This window comes from Lipophrys pholis, assembly GCF_963383615.2.
Source record: "Lipophrys pholis genome assembly, chromosome: 13".
Taxonomy (NCBI): domain Eukaryota; kingdom Metazoa; phylum Chordata; class Actinopteri; order Blenniiformes; family Blenniidae; genus Lipophrys; species Lipophrys pholis.
The window spans coordinates 11,461,136-11,475,264 of NC_137632.1; the positions used below are offsets into that span (position 1 = coordinate 11,461,136).

The following is a 14,129-nucleotide window of genomic DNA, read 5'->3' on the forward strand; positions in this document are numbered from 1 at the left end:
TTTCTTTCACTCTGTGTCATCATCAATGTTCAGCCAGTGTGTTTTTTGTTTTTTTTTAAAGCAGGCTCTTTTTTAACTAGTCTCACTCTGATTACGCACAATGAAAATCAGTTGAAAGTGAGGATGAAATTTGATACAATAATTAAAAATCTATGTTCCATTTTGTGTGTCAAAGGCTAGAAAGACGTCTGCCAAAGAGCAGAGCACATTATAAGAGCGCTGTGCCACCTGTCATAGTTATATTCCCCCCAGCAAGTCAGTCAGTCATCGGCTAGAAAAGCAGGCATTCGGCCGGTCAGCTATTCCACAGAGGAAGGATAGCAATCAGCCTCCTCGGCCTCACTGCGGCTACACTCTGGGCCTGAGCAATGAAATACACCTCTGATGACCATTTAGACTGTTGGCCAGAAGCCATTCAGAAGACGAGGCAATGATCTTACCGGAGGCATGGCCCATTTGCCTTAACAAAGGTAAATTTCACATGTTCATAGATCAGTGAAGCAGTGTAGATAATATACTTTTGAAATACTGCTTTTATCACAAATACTCCATGAAAGGAGGTGCAATAGTTAATTCCATTTCGAATAGCAGGCATATCTGTGTATAAATGTGTGAACGTTATTATATCACCGCAGCTCTCATATTGAGATGGTGTGTGCATTCAACTGAAGTAGCGTTTGTCAAGGAAGCAAAAAAATAGCAATCTTACCACTGTTTGTGAAATACTTCATCCTCTTAGCCATTACTGCTGTTTTGTCTCTGGAGTCAAAGAATGAAAACATTGTTGTGTCGTCCCAGTCATCTGCAACTGTAAGCAAGAAGATCCACCATGAGAAGAAGCTCAACAGAGGCGCAATATTCAACTGTGTTGTAAGATGAGTAGCAGCGGTCACCTGGTTTGGCTGTGAAGTCAAGGTACTTTCGGTTAGTGCTCAAGATAAGAGGATTCATCCTGGGAACAACATTGGCCTGTTCCATAAGGTAGTCCACCACATCTGAGCCTTCGGTTAATTGACCCTATGAGGTAAAGAACAAAAAGTATGTGAACTACAACACCAGTGAAATACAGTAAATACAGTTAACACACTATAATCCTCTGCAATCTGGTGAATCCAGGTAAAATTATCAAATTGTTAAGACATACTGTTCAAAAATATTTTTGTTAAGAATTCACAGTGAAAAATAAATGTGTTTATACTGCTGATAATCTTAACATCTGTAATGAAATGATGTCAAACCTTTCAAAATCTTTGTAAGTTTGTATATTATTGTAAACAATAATTGCCCATCCCAAAGGGATAATGTTTTATAGTCTGAATATAAATAGCATATTCATTCATTAATTCACTTCACAGACGTGTCATACCATGAAGACAGCTCTTTGAAAGGCAGTGGTCGTGTCCATTATGCGCTGCAGGAGGACGGTCTCCAACTCCTCTGGGTCCATCTCATCTGGGCTCAAAGGGACTCCATTAAACAAAGCCAGAGGCAGAGCACCAAGGCCACTCTTTTTGTAGAAGAAGGCACCATCCTGGAGCACGCCAAATGCAAGCAAAACACGGATATGCTGTCAGTAGTCTCATGATTTAATAATACTTCCTAATAGAAAAACCACAATTAAAGATTTAGCTGACCTTTCGTCTATCATCATACTCAGATTTTGCTCCGAGAATCCGTTCAGGATTGGCTTTTGGAAATTTCCTCTTGAGGTACGCCGTGACTGTATCAGCCACCAGAGTCTCCCCTGCATTTACTTTGTTGTAGAGCTGAAAGAAAGAGAGGCAATGCCGTTCAGATTTGGCTGCCGCTTTCCCCATACCCCTGCTACTGCCAATCACTTTCGAGTTCATTTGAAAAATCTGATAGCAGAGGCAAAATCACACTGACTCATGTAGTTCAACTATGTCTCAATGAGTAGGACAATAACACACTCTGACAGATATGAGCTGGCAATAAACGCTTGGTAAAACAACAGAGATTTATATTTGTGATATACTTACTGAGACCATAGACATCAGAGCCTGGGATAAATCGTACTCGTCTGCAATGTAATTCAGAAGTCGGTAAAATCCAACCCCTGCATCCGAGAAGCCATCAATCTCGTCTTTGGTGTTGACAACAAACACAAATCCAATTCTATAGAAATGGGACAAAACAGATATTCAATTTGCAGGCAAACTGAGAATCACTAGCTGGTAAAGATTATAAATACCAAGTGTGGACCACATAAACAGTTGTGACGGAGTGAGAAATGGCAGCACCGACCTCAGGGGAATCTTGTGCCTGTAGAAAAGTTCGGCTAACTTCACCAACTCAACGCTTTCCTCCTGCAGTGGATCTAAAAACAGCACCTTGAAAACAAAGACACCATTGTCAAACCTGGGTCATTAAGTTTTTACACACTCGTGGTTCAGTTGTAATTCATCCTTTAATTTAATCCCCGCCCCCCCCATGATAACCTCACCAGGTTAAAGAAATTGCGTCTGATCTGTCGGATGACTCCAGGAAAAGTGGCTCTGAGGAGCTCCTGTACAGCTGCTGGCCAGCTGTGATACATGGGATCATTCTCAATGTCATTCATCCACTGGAAGAAACAAGAAAAAAAACAAGGATGGTCAGAGGATTTTCTTAAACTAGGTCCGAGTTGCAGAAGTGCTCCCTTAAAATCCATGGCGATGAAGTAGTTCACTTGAGGACAAGTCAGACCAAGAACCTAAAGCTTAATGATTTCTGAATATAACTTATGTTTGTTTTCAACAATGCTACTTACTGCTGATCACAATCTGTGCCAAGAGATTACATAGGAGCTTGTTTACATTTGTTTAAGGTTTCATAGGGGTGTATACATATATCTGTAGTTTTACTACGGCAAATGACAGAACATGAGAACATTTTGACTTTTTCCACGCAACAAATAATATTTTTTAGATAACTGTAACTGGGCCTCTTATTGCATGAGAAAATTGTACTTGACTCTGATAACAGTCATAAGGTCTCGAACAAAATAGACCGTTTCGTTTATTCAACTGTCTAAAGTAAATATTGTCAACTTGACTGATACGGTTCAGAGGGGGACACTTTTTAATAAAAAATAAAACCTAACAGACATGTCTTTTTATGGTGGATTATCACAATCAAAAACACCAAAGCCAAATGATCCATTACTCTAAGTCATTTTGGCTGCAACACTAGTCTTTCTTTATGCAACTATTAAACCTCTTAGTTGTCCAAACGTTTACAACAGCCTGTTCTCTCTGATTCAAGAACATAGGCTCTATCTTCATTAGTCTCTTCAAGGAAACATGCAAGCTACAACCACAAACATTTTTGATTGAAGTGTTAATATTTTCAGCTCTTTGATGCTTTCATAAGACTCAAAATAACAGCAGGGCCAGAGAGCAAAAGGAAAAGCTGCAACCTTTTAATTTCTGAACTTTACTTGGATTACTTCCCAGTTGTGAGGTTTCTGGCAGACTCGACGTTACAAATGCCTGATGACCAATACACTAAGTCCCATTGGACAAACGCGCACACACCTGCAGTGTGATCTGTGCCAAGAAAGTAATGCTTTTGATCAAAACTCACCAATATAGAGGGATGTCTGATATCTAAGGCATAGCTGTCATCCACCGTATTCACAGGTAACTTCAGCAGCTTGCCCTGAAGTTCTCCCTTTATACCCATATTGTAAAGCCCCTCCAACACCCTCGCCTCTCCTCTGAGGATGTCCAAAATGCTGAAAGTAAAAAAAAACAAAAAAAAAACATGCTACTTAGCTTTTACTACATATTTGTTGTGCAACATTTGATTTACATTACAGCCATTTCTGATCTTGTTTCAAGAGGAAGACAAAGTCGATGAGTTGAACTAAGGTTTCCTGGGGCGAGCACAGGCAGGCTACTGCACCCTCCTGCTGAGTTCCTACCTGAAAGGGTTGTGAATGTCCAGATCAATGTGCAATCCGTTGATGAAGAGCTCGCCGTCTCCCGGGTGAACACCAAAGCTCTCACTGAGATGCTGAAAGAACAAGTTCGAAGTGTTAGTTGAATGCCAGAACCCCTGAACAGTGACTCTGCCATTATTGTCTAATCTTTTAACAAGAACAGAAGCACACAGAAACACCGGCACTGAGCAGGAAGAATACAATGTGCTTGCAAATTAGAAAAAGACATGTCAAATGTGATGTCTTCATGGAACTTACATCAGACTGTAAGCTCAGCCTCTAAAATAAATCATGTGCAATAGTTACAGATGTTATCAAAGTACCACAAACACTATTGTGTGGGAATACTGCTTATGATATTGCACCTTTTGGTTCTCCTCAATTTCTTTTCTCATTTCCTGCTTTACGGCCACTCTTGTCAGTGATCTGTGGGAACAGTAAAACATGTACAGTCACCATCAGCTTTTACCACATCCCCAGTCGGCAGTAAAATGCCAGTTTTAATCTCCAAAAACCTGTGGGCCTTCAAGATGGTGCCTTTGCAGTCAGTTCCCAGTAAACACCCCACTCCTACTCAGCAGTTTCTGCAGTTATTACAAGCTGTCTGAGCCAAAGTAAGCTGACATCAAAAGAGCTGATTAGATCTCTGTATAACAGACTTATTTCGATTTATAAGCTTTCATTGTGAAAGGGCAATGGGATACCTGAAACGGTTCAAATCCTTAAATACACAGCATTTCAACAGCATTTGGTGCGCCTGGATACACACATTTCAACACAAGGCAAGACTTTGATATAGACTTTGGAACTGCTTTATATGCTTTCGGCAGAAAGAAACAGTCCGATGAATTTTCCTTACCTGGCTTTGCTTGGAAAGTTCTGACTGAGGTCTCGCATGACCTTCAAAGAATCAAACTTTGGTGCAGACATGATTCTGGCAGCTGCCTGGAAACTTAAATCTGTCAGGATGATCAAACAACAAAATCATCAGCATATGCGTCAGTAAATGGCTGTGGTAAAAGCAATAGTTGTTTGACAAGTTGGGTCGACAACACACACTTACAATCACATATACCAGGTACCCAATACGGAGATGCCGATCAACAGAGAGATTGCAAACCTTTGCAGATGACATCAAAAATCTGTCTGTCGTCTGACTGACTTGACTGACTTGATTTGGCATAACCTTACACCGATGTGTTTACTTTACAAGTCTCCCAACATAGTTGTCTCTGAACTAATCATTTTTGTACATGGTGCATGCAATAAAGCTGCAATGTGGGCAGATGTCTGTGCTGCATTGGCGAGCAATTATTAAAATTCATCATTATCTAGCAGAAATGTTACCTTATAGTGAAAAAATGTCATGTTGTTGTGGAGGTCAACAATGACGGAGTATACTCAGGGAAAATGTATGTTTTAAAGGAATACAATTTGAACTTTCATTGCAATACAGCCCACAGAGGAACGCAGGAACTTGACTTCCAGTAAGAGAGAAAAGGAATTCCCTGAAACCATCAAACACAGTGATTGATATTAAAAGATATTTTAATGTCAAGTAGAATTGAGTTAAATTGACAACTTGACTCTTCCCAGCAGTCCTAATTTTTAATGTGGCTCCTCGGTAAAATACTTTTCTGAAATTGCATTAAGAAAAAAAAAAAAGGGAAAATGAATTGCCCACTCTTGTTTCAGACATATCTTATGTCCATTCATGTTCATTACACTCAAACCTGATTTACATTTCTCAAGATGAGCTTTGCCTTTTATTTTCAGACAACGGCAGAGTCGCTGTTTGTATTGGATAGGCGCTAAAAACAATTCAATACTAGTTTGCTTGTGCAGTACCTTAATGTATTGTCACTAATAAATGAGCATTAGGTATGTGTGAGATAAACGGACATCCTTCCACAGTTTTATAGTTGAGACAAAGAACAGGATTAATAATACAAGCAGTATCATATTTACTCTTGGTAGATGCAGATCATTACATGTGTAGAAATATTAACAATAAATGTACCTTGCATCTCCCAAACCTTCAAAGGGGCCATGTCATTGGTACTCTCTAAGAGATGTTTGTGGAGCTCGGCAAGCTGCTCCTGGAGCTCAGGGTGAGAGTTCCTTCAAAGGGATGACACAAAAAGATATAACGCAATGAATCAATGACTTTCTTTAATCTTTTAATCAACAAGGCGCGCCCCCAGCAGCAATAACTGAAAACACAATAAACCAAAACATGTTTATCACGATTAGCATGTTAAACACTGCCGTCTCTTACTTTAATGTGCCAAAAAAGAATCCTTGGACTTCATCATTATCATCATCCTCAGCATGTATCGCACTCTTTGGATCTACAAAGGAAAATATCCACGTTTAGTTGCCTCGGATGCGGCGAGATCCAGCATCCAATGTTTGATAATTCACCCACTGACCTTTTACTTTGGTGTCATCCACAGCTTTATATTCGGTGCTTTTGATTGCCAGTTCCACACCGTACCCTGATAAAAGCATCTTTCGAGGCTTTGGATTCTGCAGCAATAAGAAGCAGAGAAATGGCTTGGTGTGAAACAGTGCAGTTTCTATGTATGTGTACGTTATTGGAGAAAATGCATGATTAAAAGAATCCTGTTTATCGCTTTTAAATTGCGGCTATTTCAGCGACACCCAAGTGTCTGTATTGATGTATTTATCCCAATACACATAAACTATAATGGACTGTCCACAAACTTGGACGCTTTCATCTTGGGATTCTCATGAGAGTCCATCTTTCTGATGAATTCAGTCTTTTTTTTAAGATTTTTTATTGTAGCTACTACAGTAAAAAAGGAGGAAGAAAAATTCAAGGGAAACACAGGGGCAGGAGAAATCCAGGCCTCAGGAGAATGCCCTTTCACAGAAGTAATTTTCCTTTTCCTTTTAAATATAAATACATAATTGAGGGGTAACACTATTACTGGCTGAATTTGTTGAAGTGTAATGGAGGCAAATTAGAACTATAGTTCTTGTTTTCCAAACCATGGGTGTAACAACAGATGGAGATTGTACATAGTCTAACCCGATTTAACATTAAAAGCTCTTCAGAGTTAACTCTTTTTATCAACAACAAATCTGAGCAGTTGTTAACAATTATATCTTGTAAAGTGAAAAACATGATACAACAGTGAGTAGAAGAACGGTACAGAGTGAGAGTTGGAGGAGCACACTGTGTTTTATGCTCTGTGAAGTGTGTGTGTGTGTGTGTGTGTGTGTGGGGGGGGGGGGGGGGTGACTGTGGCTTTTTGTCAAACTCCTCGATGGCTTTTTTTATAACGCTGTTCAATAGGTTTTAGGGCAGTGACACCAGCAAATGACCAGGTTGTGAAGCAGTTCAACGAGGATGATAGATTGTGGAGCGACATAAAACAATTATTAGACAATTATAGTGTAAACTAATCTGGATAGCGAGCCATCACAGATTTGGCCTCAGTCAGCTGCGGTAGCCATTTTTAAGTATGGGGTAGTTCAATAAAGTGCAAAATGATCCTGGCAACATTATACAGTTTCAAATATTTAGAAAAAGTCATAGAAAGATTACTAGTAGGCCTATTAACACAATTGTATAACTGATGGGATACCTTATGACAATAAAACATTTTGTGTTGTGTGTTCAATACTTGGCAGTTCTGAAAATGGATCAACTGTCTCTGCGGCCAATTTGGAAAATGGCTGCCCATGGCCGCACCTGATTCAATTTGAAGTGGCTCGCTATCTGAATTTGTTAATTACATAATAAGGTACGTCTGTGCCAGCTTTTTGCGCTTTCATCACAAAAATGCGCAATAGGTCTGCTATGCTGCCCCACTCAGAGAGGATAGTGCAGTGACGGGAAGATTCAGCAGCTTCTGTGGGACTTCAACTTCCAGACTGACAAACAGCCGCTGGCTTACCAGGCGGACATCGTGGAAGTTGACAAACAGAAGAGTTGCTGACGGCAACCACGGAAAGAAAAATACCCCCACAAAAAGCTCTGAAGAAACAGCTGGAACACATATAGAGGGTTAAAGCTAATGTGGTTGCCTCAGTAAGAGGAGCAATCTAGGAAAGTGGTTGCAGCAGATCTCACGTAATATAATTAAATGTATTAAATGTATACACCAGGTGAACAGTTCACCCGGTCTTCACTCACAGAAGCTTAATTCAGGAATCCGTACTCATGAAACTGCAGCTACTGCTTGCATCTCTGAGCCACTATTTAATTGTCCAAGTATTTCCAAATAATCTCTCGCTTGATTATGTGTGTATGAAAATGCCCGTTAACGGCAGTTATTTCTCAAGCTATTTCTGCAGTCAGTGAAAGTCATAAAGGTTAAAGCATTCTATCAGAGGGAACAAAAAGTGCAGGGACTGCCATATACGCCGGCAGATTCACTGACATTCAACCTTGACACTAATGTCAGCCAGACTGAAAGCACCACCTCAGTATTTCACAAGCACAATCAGAAGACTTTCACACCCACACTCTGCTTTTTTTTTTTTTTTCTCCACGCATCTCAAAGAAAAGCACCTTTCATGCTTTTAAAGGCATCTCTGGTGTTTGAGGCATCTGTTAATTCTTTGCTCAAACTCTGTTCGGTAATATATTCTGTTCAGCAGAGTTAACTCAATCAAAAGAAAATATGTCAAATCAAATATTGTTTTTTTTTAAAATATGAAAATCAATGGCTTTGCTTTAAATTAACAGCAATACATCTACAAAATGTGTTGTAATTTCTGTTGTAATGGTCTAGATGAAAGTGGGGAGAGACGAGGTAAACTGTGTTGTCCAGGTCTTACTGACTAAGAGTGAATAAACTTACACTAAACACACTAAGCGTTGTTACACTAAACAAAGCACAGAGGAAAACACATTTCTCAGTAAAATAAATTCAAAGAAGTATGCAAGAGATTTCTTACCGCCACAAAATGCCGCAGCACATAAGACAGTGTACCCTGCTCGGCCTTCTCCGACAGCACCTTATGGAAAGTGGTGAACTTCTTGGTTCCAATTTCAGCATAAAGGATCACAACTGGCACTTCCGTTTTATTGGCCCCTGGATATGTGTGCTCATTTTTGTATAAATATGGTTTTGACCTGTTAAAAAAAACAAAAACTAAATTGAATCTGTGTCAAAATCGCTTGAAAAATCAGTCACTGAAAGTATCAAATAATCAAACTTTTAAGCCAAGTAACATTGAACTTTTGATTTGTTTTCATATTGGTGGATTCAGTGAGTATACTGGGGAAGGGGGGTGCAGTGTCATTCCATGTTACCTGCCTGCAGCTCCCTTCAGGAGCTTCTTAATGTCCTTGGTACTGCAGCTATGTTGGCCATGGATGGAGACAAAGGCAGGGCAAGCCTCAGGCGGAGGCTCATCGCTGGCGATCTGTTAAGAACCGGGGAGGAGGGAAAATGCATTAAAACACACACGCACACGCACACACACACGCGCGCACACACACACACACACACACACACACACACACACACACACACACACACACACACACACACACACACACACACACACACACACACACACACACACACACACGCACACACGCACACACACACACACACACACACACACACACACGCCGATTGTAACTCACAGATCTGAGACTGCCTGGTGCTTTTGTCCCCATGTGGTTACATCAGTTTAAAAATGCATGTGATCACGGCCATGTGGTGTAATTTGCATCAAAGAAAAAAACCTGACAAAGAGAGTCTATAATTACCGAGTCCAGCGTCACCCCTTTTGCTCTCCTACATCGGCCGGGCCGAGCCGATTACTTTAATCGTCGTGCTCTCCAGCTGTGTTACTTCTAATACTATTAGAACAAGTTCAGAACGTGCGAGTCGTACGCTGCACGACTGAGAGCAAGTTTAATCACCACACCAATTTACACGATGCAGCACAACACTTCATTTCACCCGCAAGAGGCCATTACTCACTCAAATGTTAAACACATTCTCAAATGAGAGAAATTTATCAACGAGTGCATCCCTGTCATCAAAACCAAATTTATCCTTGTAATTATTGAAATCAAGACAATCAAACCGCTGAGAAATGTTATACTTATACCCCATTGTATACCGAGGCTGCTCTTACTTCGTCCTGTACTTACTCTTGTATGTAACTACTTCCAAGGTAAATCCAGCACTGACTTGACAAAAACTTTCACTCTGAATGAAAATAGTCTGAATATTTCAATACACAATTTTACAAATAAAATCTCAAATAAGTACAAAAGCATATCAAAAATCTTCTTCCTTTTCTAGCCACAGCATTGGATTCTTATCACATCTCATATTTGCTCACTATTGTCAGATTTTCTTTTGCCGCTGCTGTAACTTACTCACGTACAGCATCTACCGCAGATTTAGTGGGCCTGTCTCTTTCCTGTGCTCTCCACCCATGTTCTGCTTACCTTGTCACCATGTACCCCCCCCCCCCCCCCCCCCCTTTTCTTCGGGCATGAGCAGGATATTCTTCCTCTCTAATGTCTGCTTGTGCCATTGGGAAGAATTGTGGTACCTCAAACTACTCTGGAGTATCCGTTTGTATAAGGATGATAGTCTACAAGTTGTACCTGAAAGCCACATGTGAAAACGCTTGAATTTATCAATTTATATCTTATCTAATCTAAGCACTTATTTCAAGAAGTCTGAAGTAAAGATTCTCAACACGCTGTTCTTTTAAGTGATGTATAAACTATTATTCATCAGAATTAGTATGAATTTAAAGCGCCGTTCTCCAAAGTAGTTCTAGCTCCTCATGTGGCCCTTCACAAAAAATGCCAGTGCCCTGACCCTGATATAGATGAATGTACAAGTTAAGTTAGAGGTCCCATATTATGCAAAATTCACTTTATGATGGTTTCGTAACAGTAATCTGTGTTCCCATAGCCTGTGCATGACAAGTGAAGAAATTGTGTCATCTCCCTCACTTGCGCCACTATTTAGCGAATGTGAGCTTTTCCCTTCATGACATCAACTGGGGAATTAGCCACTTCCTCTGTTAGGAGCTACTCACTCTGACGCTCCCACAGCTCTGCCCTCTACAATCCCGAGCAGGAATATTTTTTTTTTCTCCTTGCAAACGCTACCAGAAACCCGAAATGACAAAGGTACGAGCCATAGCAATAAATCCACTGTCAACATTAGCGCATGGTACCGCATCCTCCGCTCATTGTACAGCCAAAATGATCTGTTTGAGAAAGACTATCACTTTGAGAGTGTGATCAAGTGCTTGACAAGCAAGTGCAAGTAAAACCTGCTGAGCATCTCGAGCTAAAATTGAAGAGACAATGTTAGCAGTAGTTAAATTCATACTTGTTGACAACATACCTGCTGGGCTGCATGAACAGCTGGTGAGTACGACCGGAGTGACAGGGCAAATTTGAGAAGATTAAGTTGAAGATCTGTGAGGAACTGTCCAGCCTTCTTAATGATCAGGTTGTAGTATGAGCGCACAGACTCTGTAAGACAAGAACAAAAAAAGTGTTAATTTCTTTGATAGAGCAGTTACACCATTTTATTGTTAAAAAAAACAACCCAAAAAAACAATAGTAATATCTTGGTTTAAGAAACACACCTCCGTGCTTGTACACAGTGAGTTCTTTCACAGTGTCAACAAACTGCCAGAATTTCTCATTCCCATCTTCGGCAATAAACTCGCTGTGAACAGAAAATGAAAGTCAGCAAGCACAGCATGAACCGTGTTCTCACTCAAGTTACTTTCAGACCACATTATCAGTTCAGACTTTTTTTTGTGAAAATAATTGTGCATATTATGTCCACAAAAAGAATGATTCCCACATTATACAAGCTTCACAGTAAGTGTAGTGGGTTTTGATTAGAATTGCAATATATTCAGTTAAACTAAAAAAAAGCATAGGTCAATGGCCAGAATGTTCATTAGGTCTGTAAAAACAGCTTCGTGCAAAGTCATTCATTAATGGTGTTATACTTGAAAAATATTCAATAACCTTGGGCTACTTTTTACAGAAAGTTCATTATAGTTTAAAGCTGTTATCATCCGATTATTAGTTGCTGTTAAAAGGAATAAATCATTATTGTAATAATTATTTTTTGTTGTTGTTGCATGATAGACATACAATTTAGGGGACCACAGTCCCTGGTTTCAATGTGTACAATAAAAAAAATAAGAAGAACTGCCACTAAGAAACCTCTCTGTTCAAATTCTGTATTTATTGCCATCAATATAGCTCTTTTTTTCTGATACAGCTATTACTGCGGACATTAAGGTTAGGTCAGGTTTAATTATTGATTCATGGATGAATGTGAGTTTTTAAGCAGTATGAGGAGGGTTTGTGAACAACAATTAAAGGCTGACACACTAAATTTCACCCCCGAAAAAACAATATAAGGGAGAAAGAATTTTGGCTTCACAATCTTCTTGTGAGAAAAGGAATGACCTATAAGGATCTTGAAACGTGAAGGTAACGTGTAAAATCAACAAATGTCAGCAACTTTTAGAAAACTTGCAAGAACTTATAGTAACTGATAGTGAGAGTGCCAGATAGGACGATAAAGCCTGATGTAGGAGAGTCAGTCGCACACAGCAGTAACGGAGGGTAATCCCAGATTTAAACATGTTAGATGATCACTCCAGAAACAAGTGTAGCGGACAAACATCAGTTCTCAATCAGCCCATTTCACAAAATTAACCTGTTTTATCTCGGACGTTTAAATTTTGAACCTGAAACTAACGGAAGTGCCGATTTGCGAAATAAATCGGCAGCAAAACTGTAACGTTTGTTCTTTAGATGTGGCACAATCTGTCAAGTCACAGTGAATACGGAACCCCCTGATGCTGATCACGCTAAAAGGAAGACACATGCACTATCGTATTGTTTCAGGCCCACCCAATTGAAACAATGAAAAATATGGCAGAATTCGGTTCAACATAGTCATTTCAAAGTGGAGGAAGGTTTTAAAAGGTTTATTTATCCATTTCAACTAACTACTGTATGGACGAGGGCAGGGTACACCTGGACAGGTCACCAGTCCATCACAGGACAAACACATATTCCTACATTCATACTTAGGGACACCAGTTAAACTCACATGCATGTTTTTGGACAGTGGGAGGACACCAGGTATTTGAACCCACAAGTTATTCTGAAGATCTTCCATCTACTTTAGTAGCAGGTCGAATTTATATGATTACTAAAGCAGGACTTAAATGATGAGTTGATCAATTAACATTATATCTAGTTATCGATGGACAATTAGTCATCTCAGTTGGCTCTCAGGGAAAGATGTGAACTTATCAGCAGTTGGCAGAAATACTTAACATTAGGGGAATTTGGGGTGATGCTTGAGCTCATCCTGGTGTTGTTCCAGTTCATGACAGATCCTTAGGAATTCCTCACTGTAAATGACCGTACCTTGTCTCCAGGAGGAGAGGCGTCATGCTCCACTTGGCTTTCAGACTGGCACTGACGCCTTTGGGTGCAGATATAGCGTGATGGATGTTGAGCAGCAGCAGAGACAGCACTATACCTGTCCTCATTATCACAACGGATCATGTACCTACACACAGAGAGAGAGAGAGAGAGAGAGAGAGAGAGAGAGAGAGAGAGAGAGAGAGAGAGAGAGAGAGAGAGAGAGAGAGAGAGACCACCAGCTCAGAGGTGCCACTCAGTGCCACGTATGTACAGTAACTTATTATCTCGTTCACAACACCGGGGTGCGCCTGCACACGCTTAAAATACAAACCCCTAAAAATACTGACAATGGAGGAAACAACCCACATGGGAGTTGTTTGTGTGCTCGCTCGTCCTGAAATCACAGCTATTAGGGTCACACACAACAACGCACTGAAGTTCACTTAGCTACACAGCCTTGAAGTAAATGGTCCTGAATTAAAAAAAATAAAGAAATAAATACAACACAGCGGTGTTTTTAAACAGTTCACAAGCGTGACGTGCTCCATGCAAACGGCAGTTTGTCGTGCAGTTGACCGTGTTACCAATAATAAAGCTCTCACCCCGCTAGTGATGCTGACTCGTTTCCAAACACAGCAAAGGACTTCACTTTGGTATTTAGGGAAGCTAACAGGCAGCTACCGAGGTGCCGGTGTGAGGTGGCTCGCGCGCACCGTTATCTTTGTCAGTCACAAACACAGGGTATAAAATAAA

General features: G+C 40.3%; 1 protein-coding gene across 1 annotated transcript in view; it reads right to left on the reverse strand.

Moving 5' to 3' along the window:
• Window positions 1-13,521, reverse strand: part of uggt2 (UDP-glucose glycoprotein glucosyltransferase 2) — a 39,022-nt gene extending 25,501 nt beyond the window's left edge. Inside the window, exons 1-19 of the mRNA XM_080478742.1 lie at window positions 13,377-13,521; window positions 11,558-11,640; window positions 11,311-11,441; window positions 9,234-9,346; window positions 8,876-9,053; window positions 6,376-6,472; window positions 6,222-6,294; window positions 5,964-6,064; window positions 4,803-4,902; window positions 4,309-4,369; window positions 3,926-4,017; window positions 3,586-3,736; window positions 2,465-2,584; window positions 2,266-2,351; window positions 2,001-2,136; window positions 1,635-1,766; window positions 1,367-1,531; window positions 894-1,017; window positions 710-808 (exon numbers count right to left, since the gene is read on the reverse strand). Coding sequence (XP_080334868.1) covers window positions 710-808; window positions 894-1,017; window positions 1,367-1,531; window positions 1,635-1,766; window positions 2,001-2,136; window positions 2,266-2,351; window positions 2,465-2,584; window positions 3,586-3,736; window positions 3,926-4,017; window positions 4,309-4,369; window positions 4,803-4,902; window positions 5,964-6,064; window positions 6,222-6,294; window positions 6,376-6,472; window positions 8,876-9,053; window positions 9,234-9,346; window positions 11,311-11,441; window positions 11,558-11,640; window positions 13,377-13,501 — 2,167 coding nt within the window. The 5' untranslated portion in view covers window positions 13,502-13,521. The remainder of the gene's footprint in view (window positions 1-709; window positions 809-893; window positions 1,018-1,366; window positions 1,532-1,634; window positions 1,767-2,000; window positions 2,137-2,265; window positions 2,352-2,464; window positions 2,585-3,585; window positions 3,737-3,925; window positions 4,018-4,308; window positions 4,370-4,802; window positions 4,903-5,963; window positions 6,065-6,221; window positions 6,295-6,375; window positions 6,473-8,875; window positions 9,054-9,233; window positions 9,347-11,310; window positions 11,442-11,557; window positions 11,641-13,376) is intronic.
• Between the last annotated feature and the right edge of the window lie 608 nt (window positions 13,522-14,129).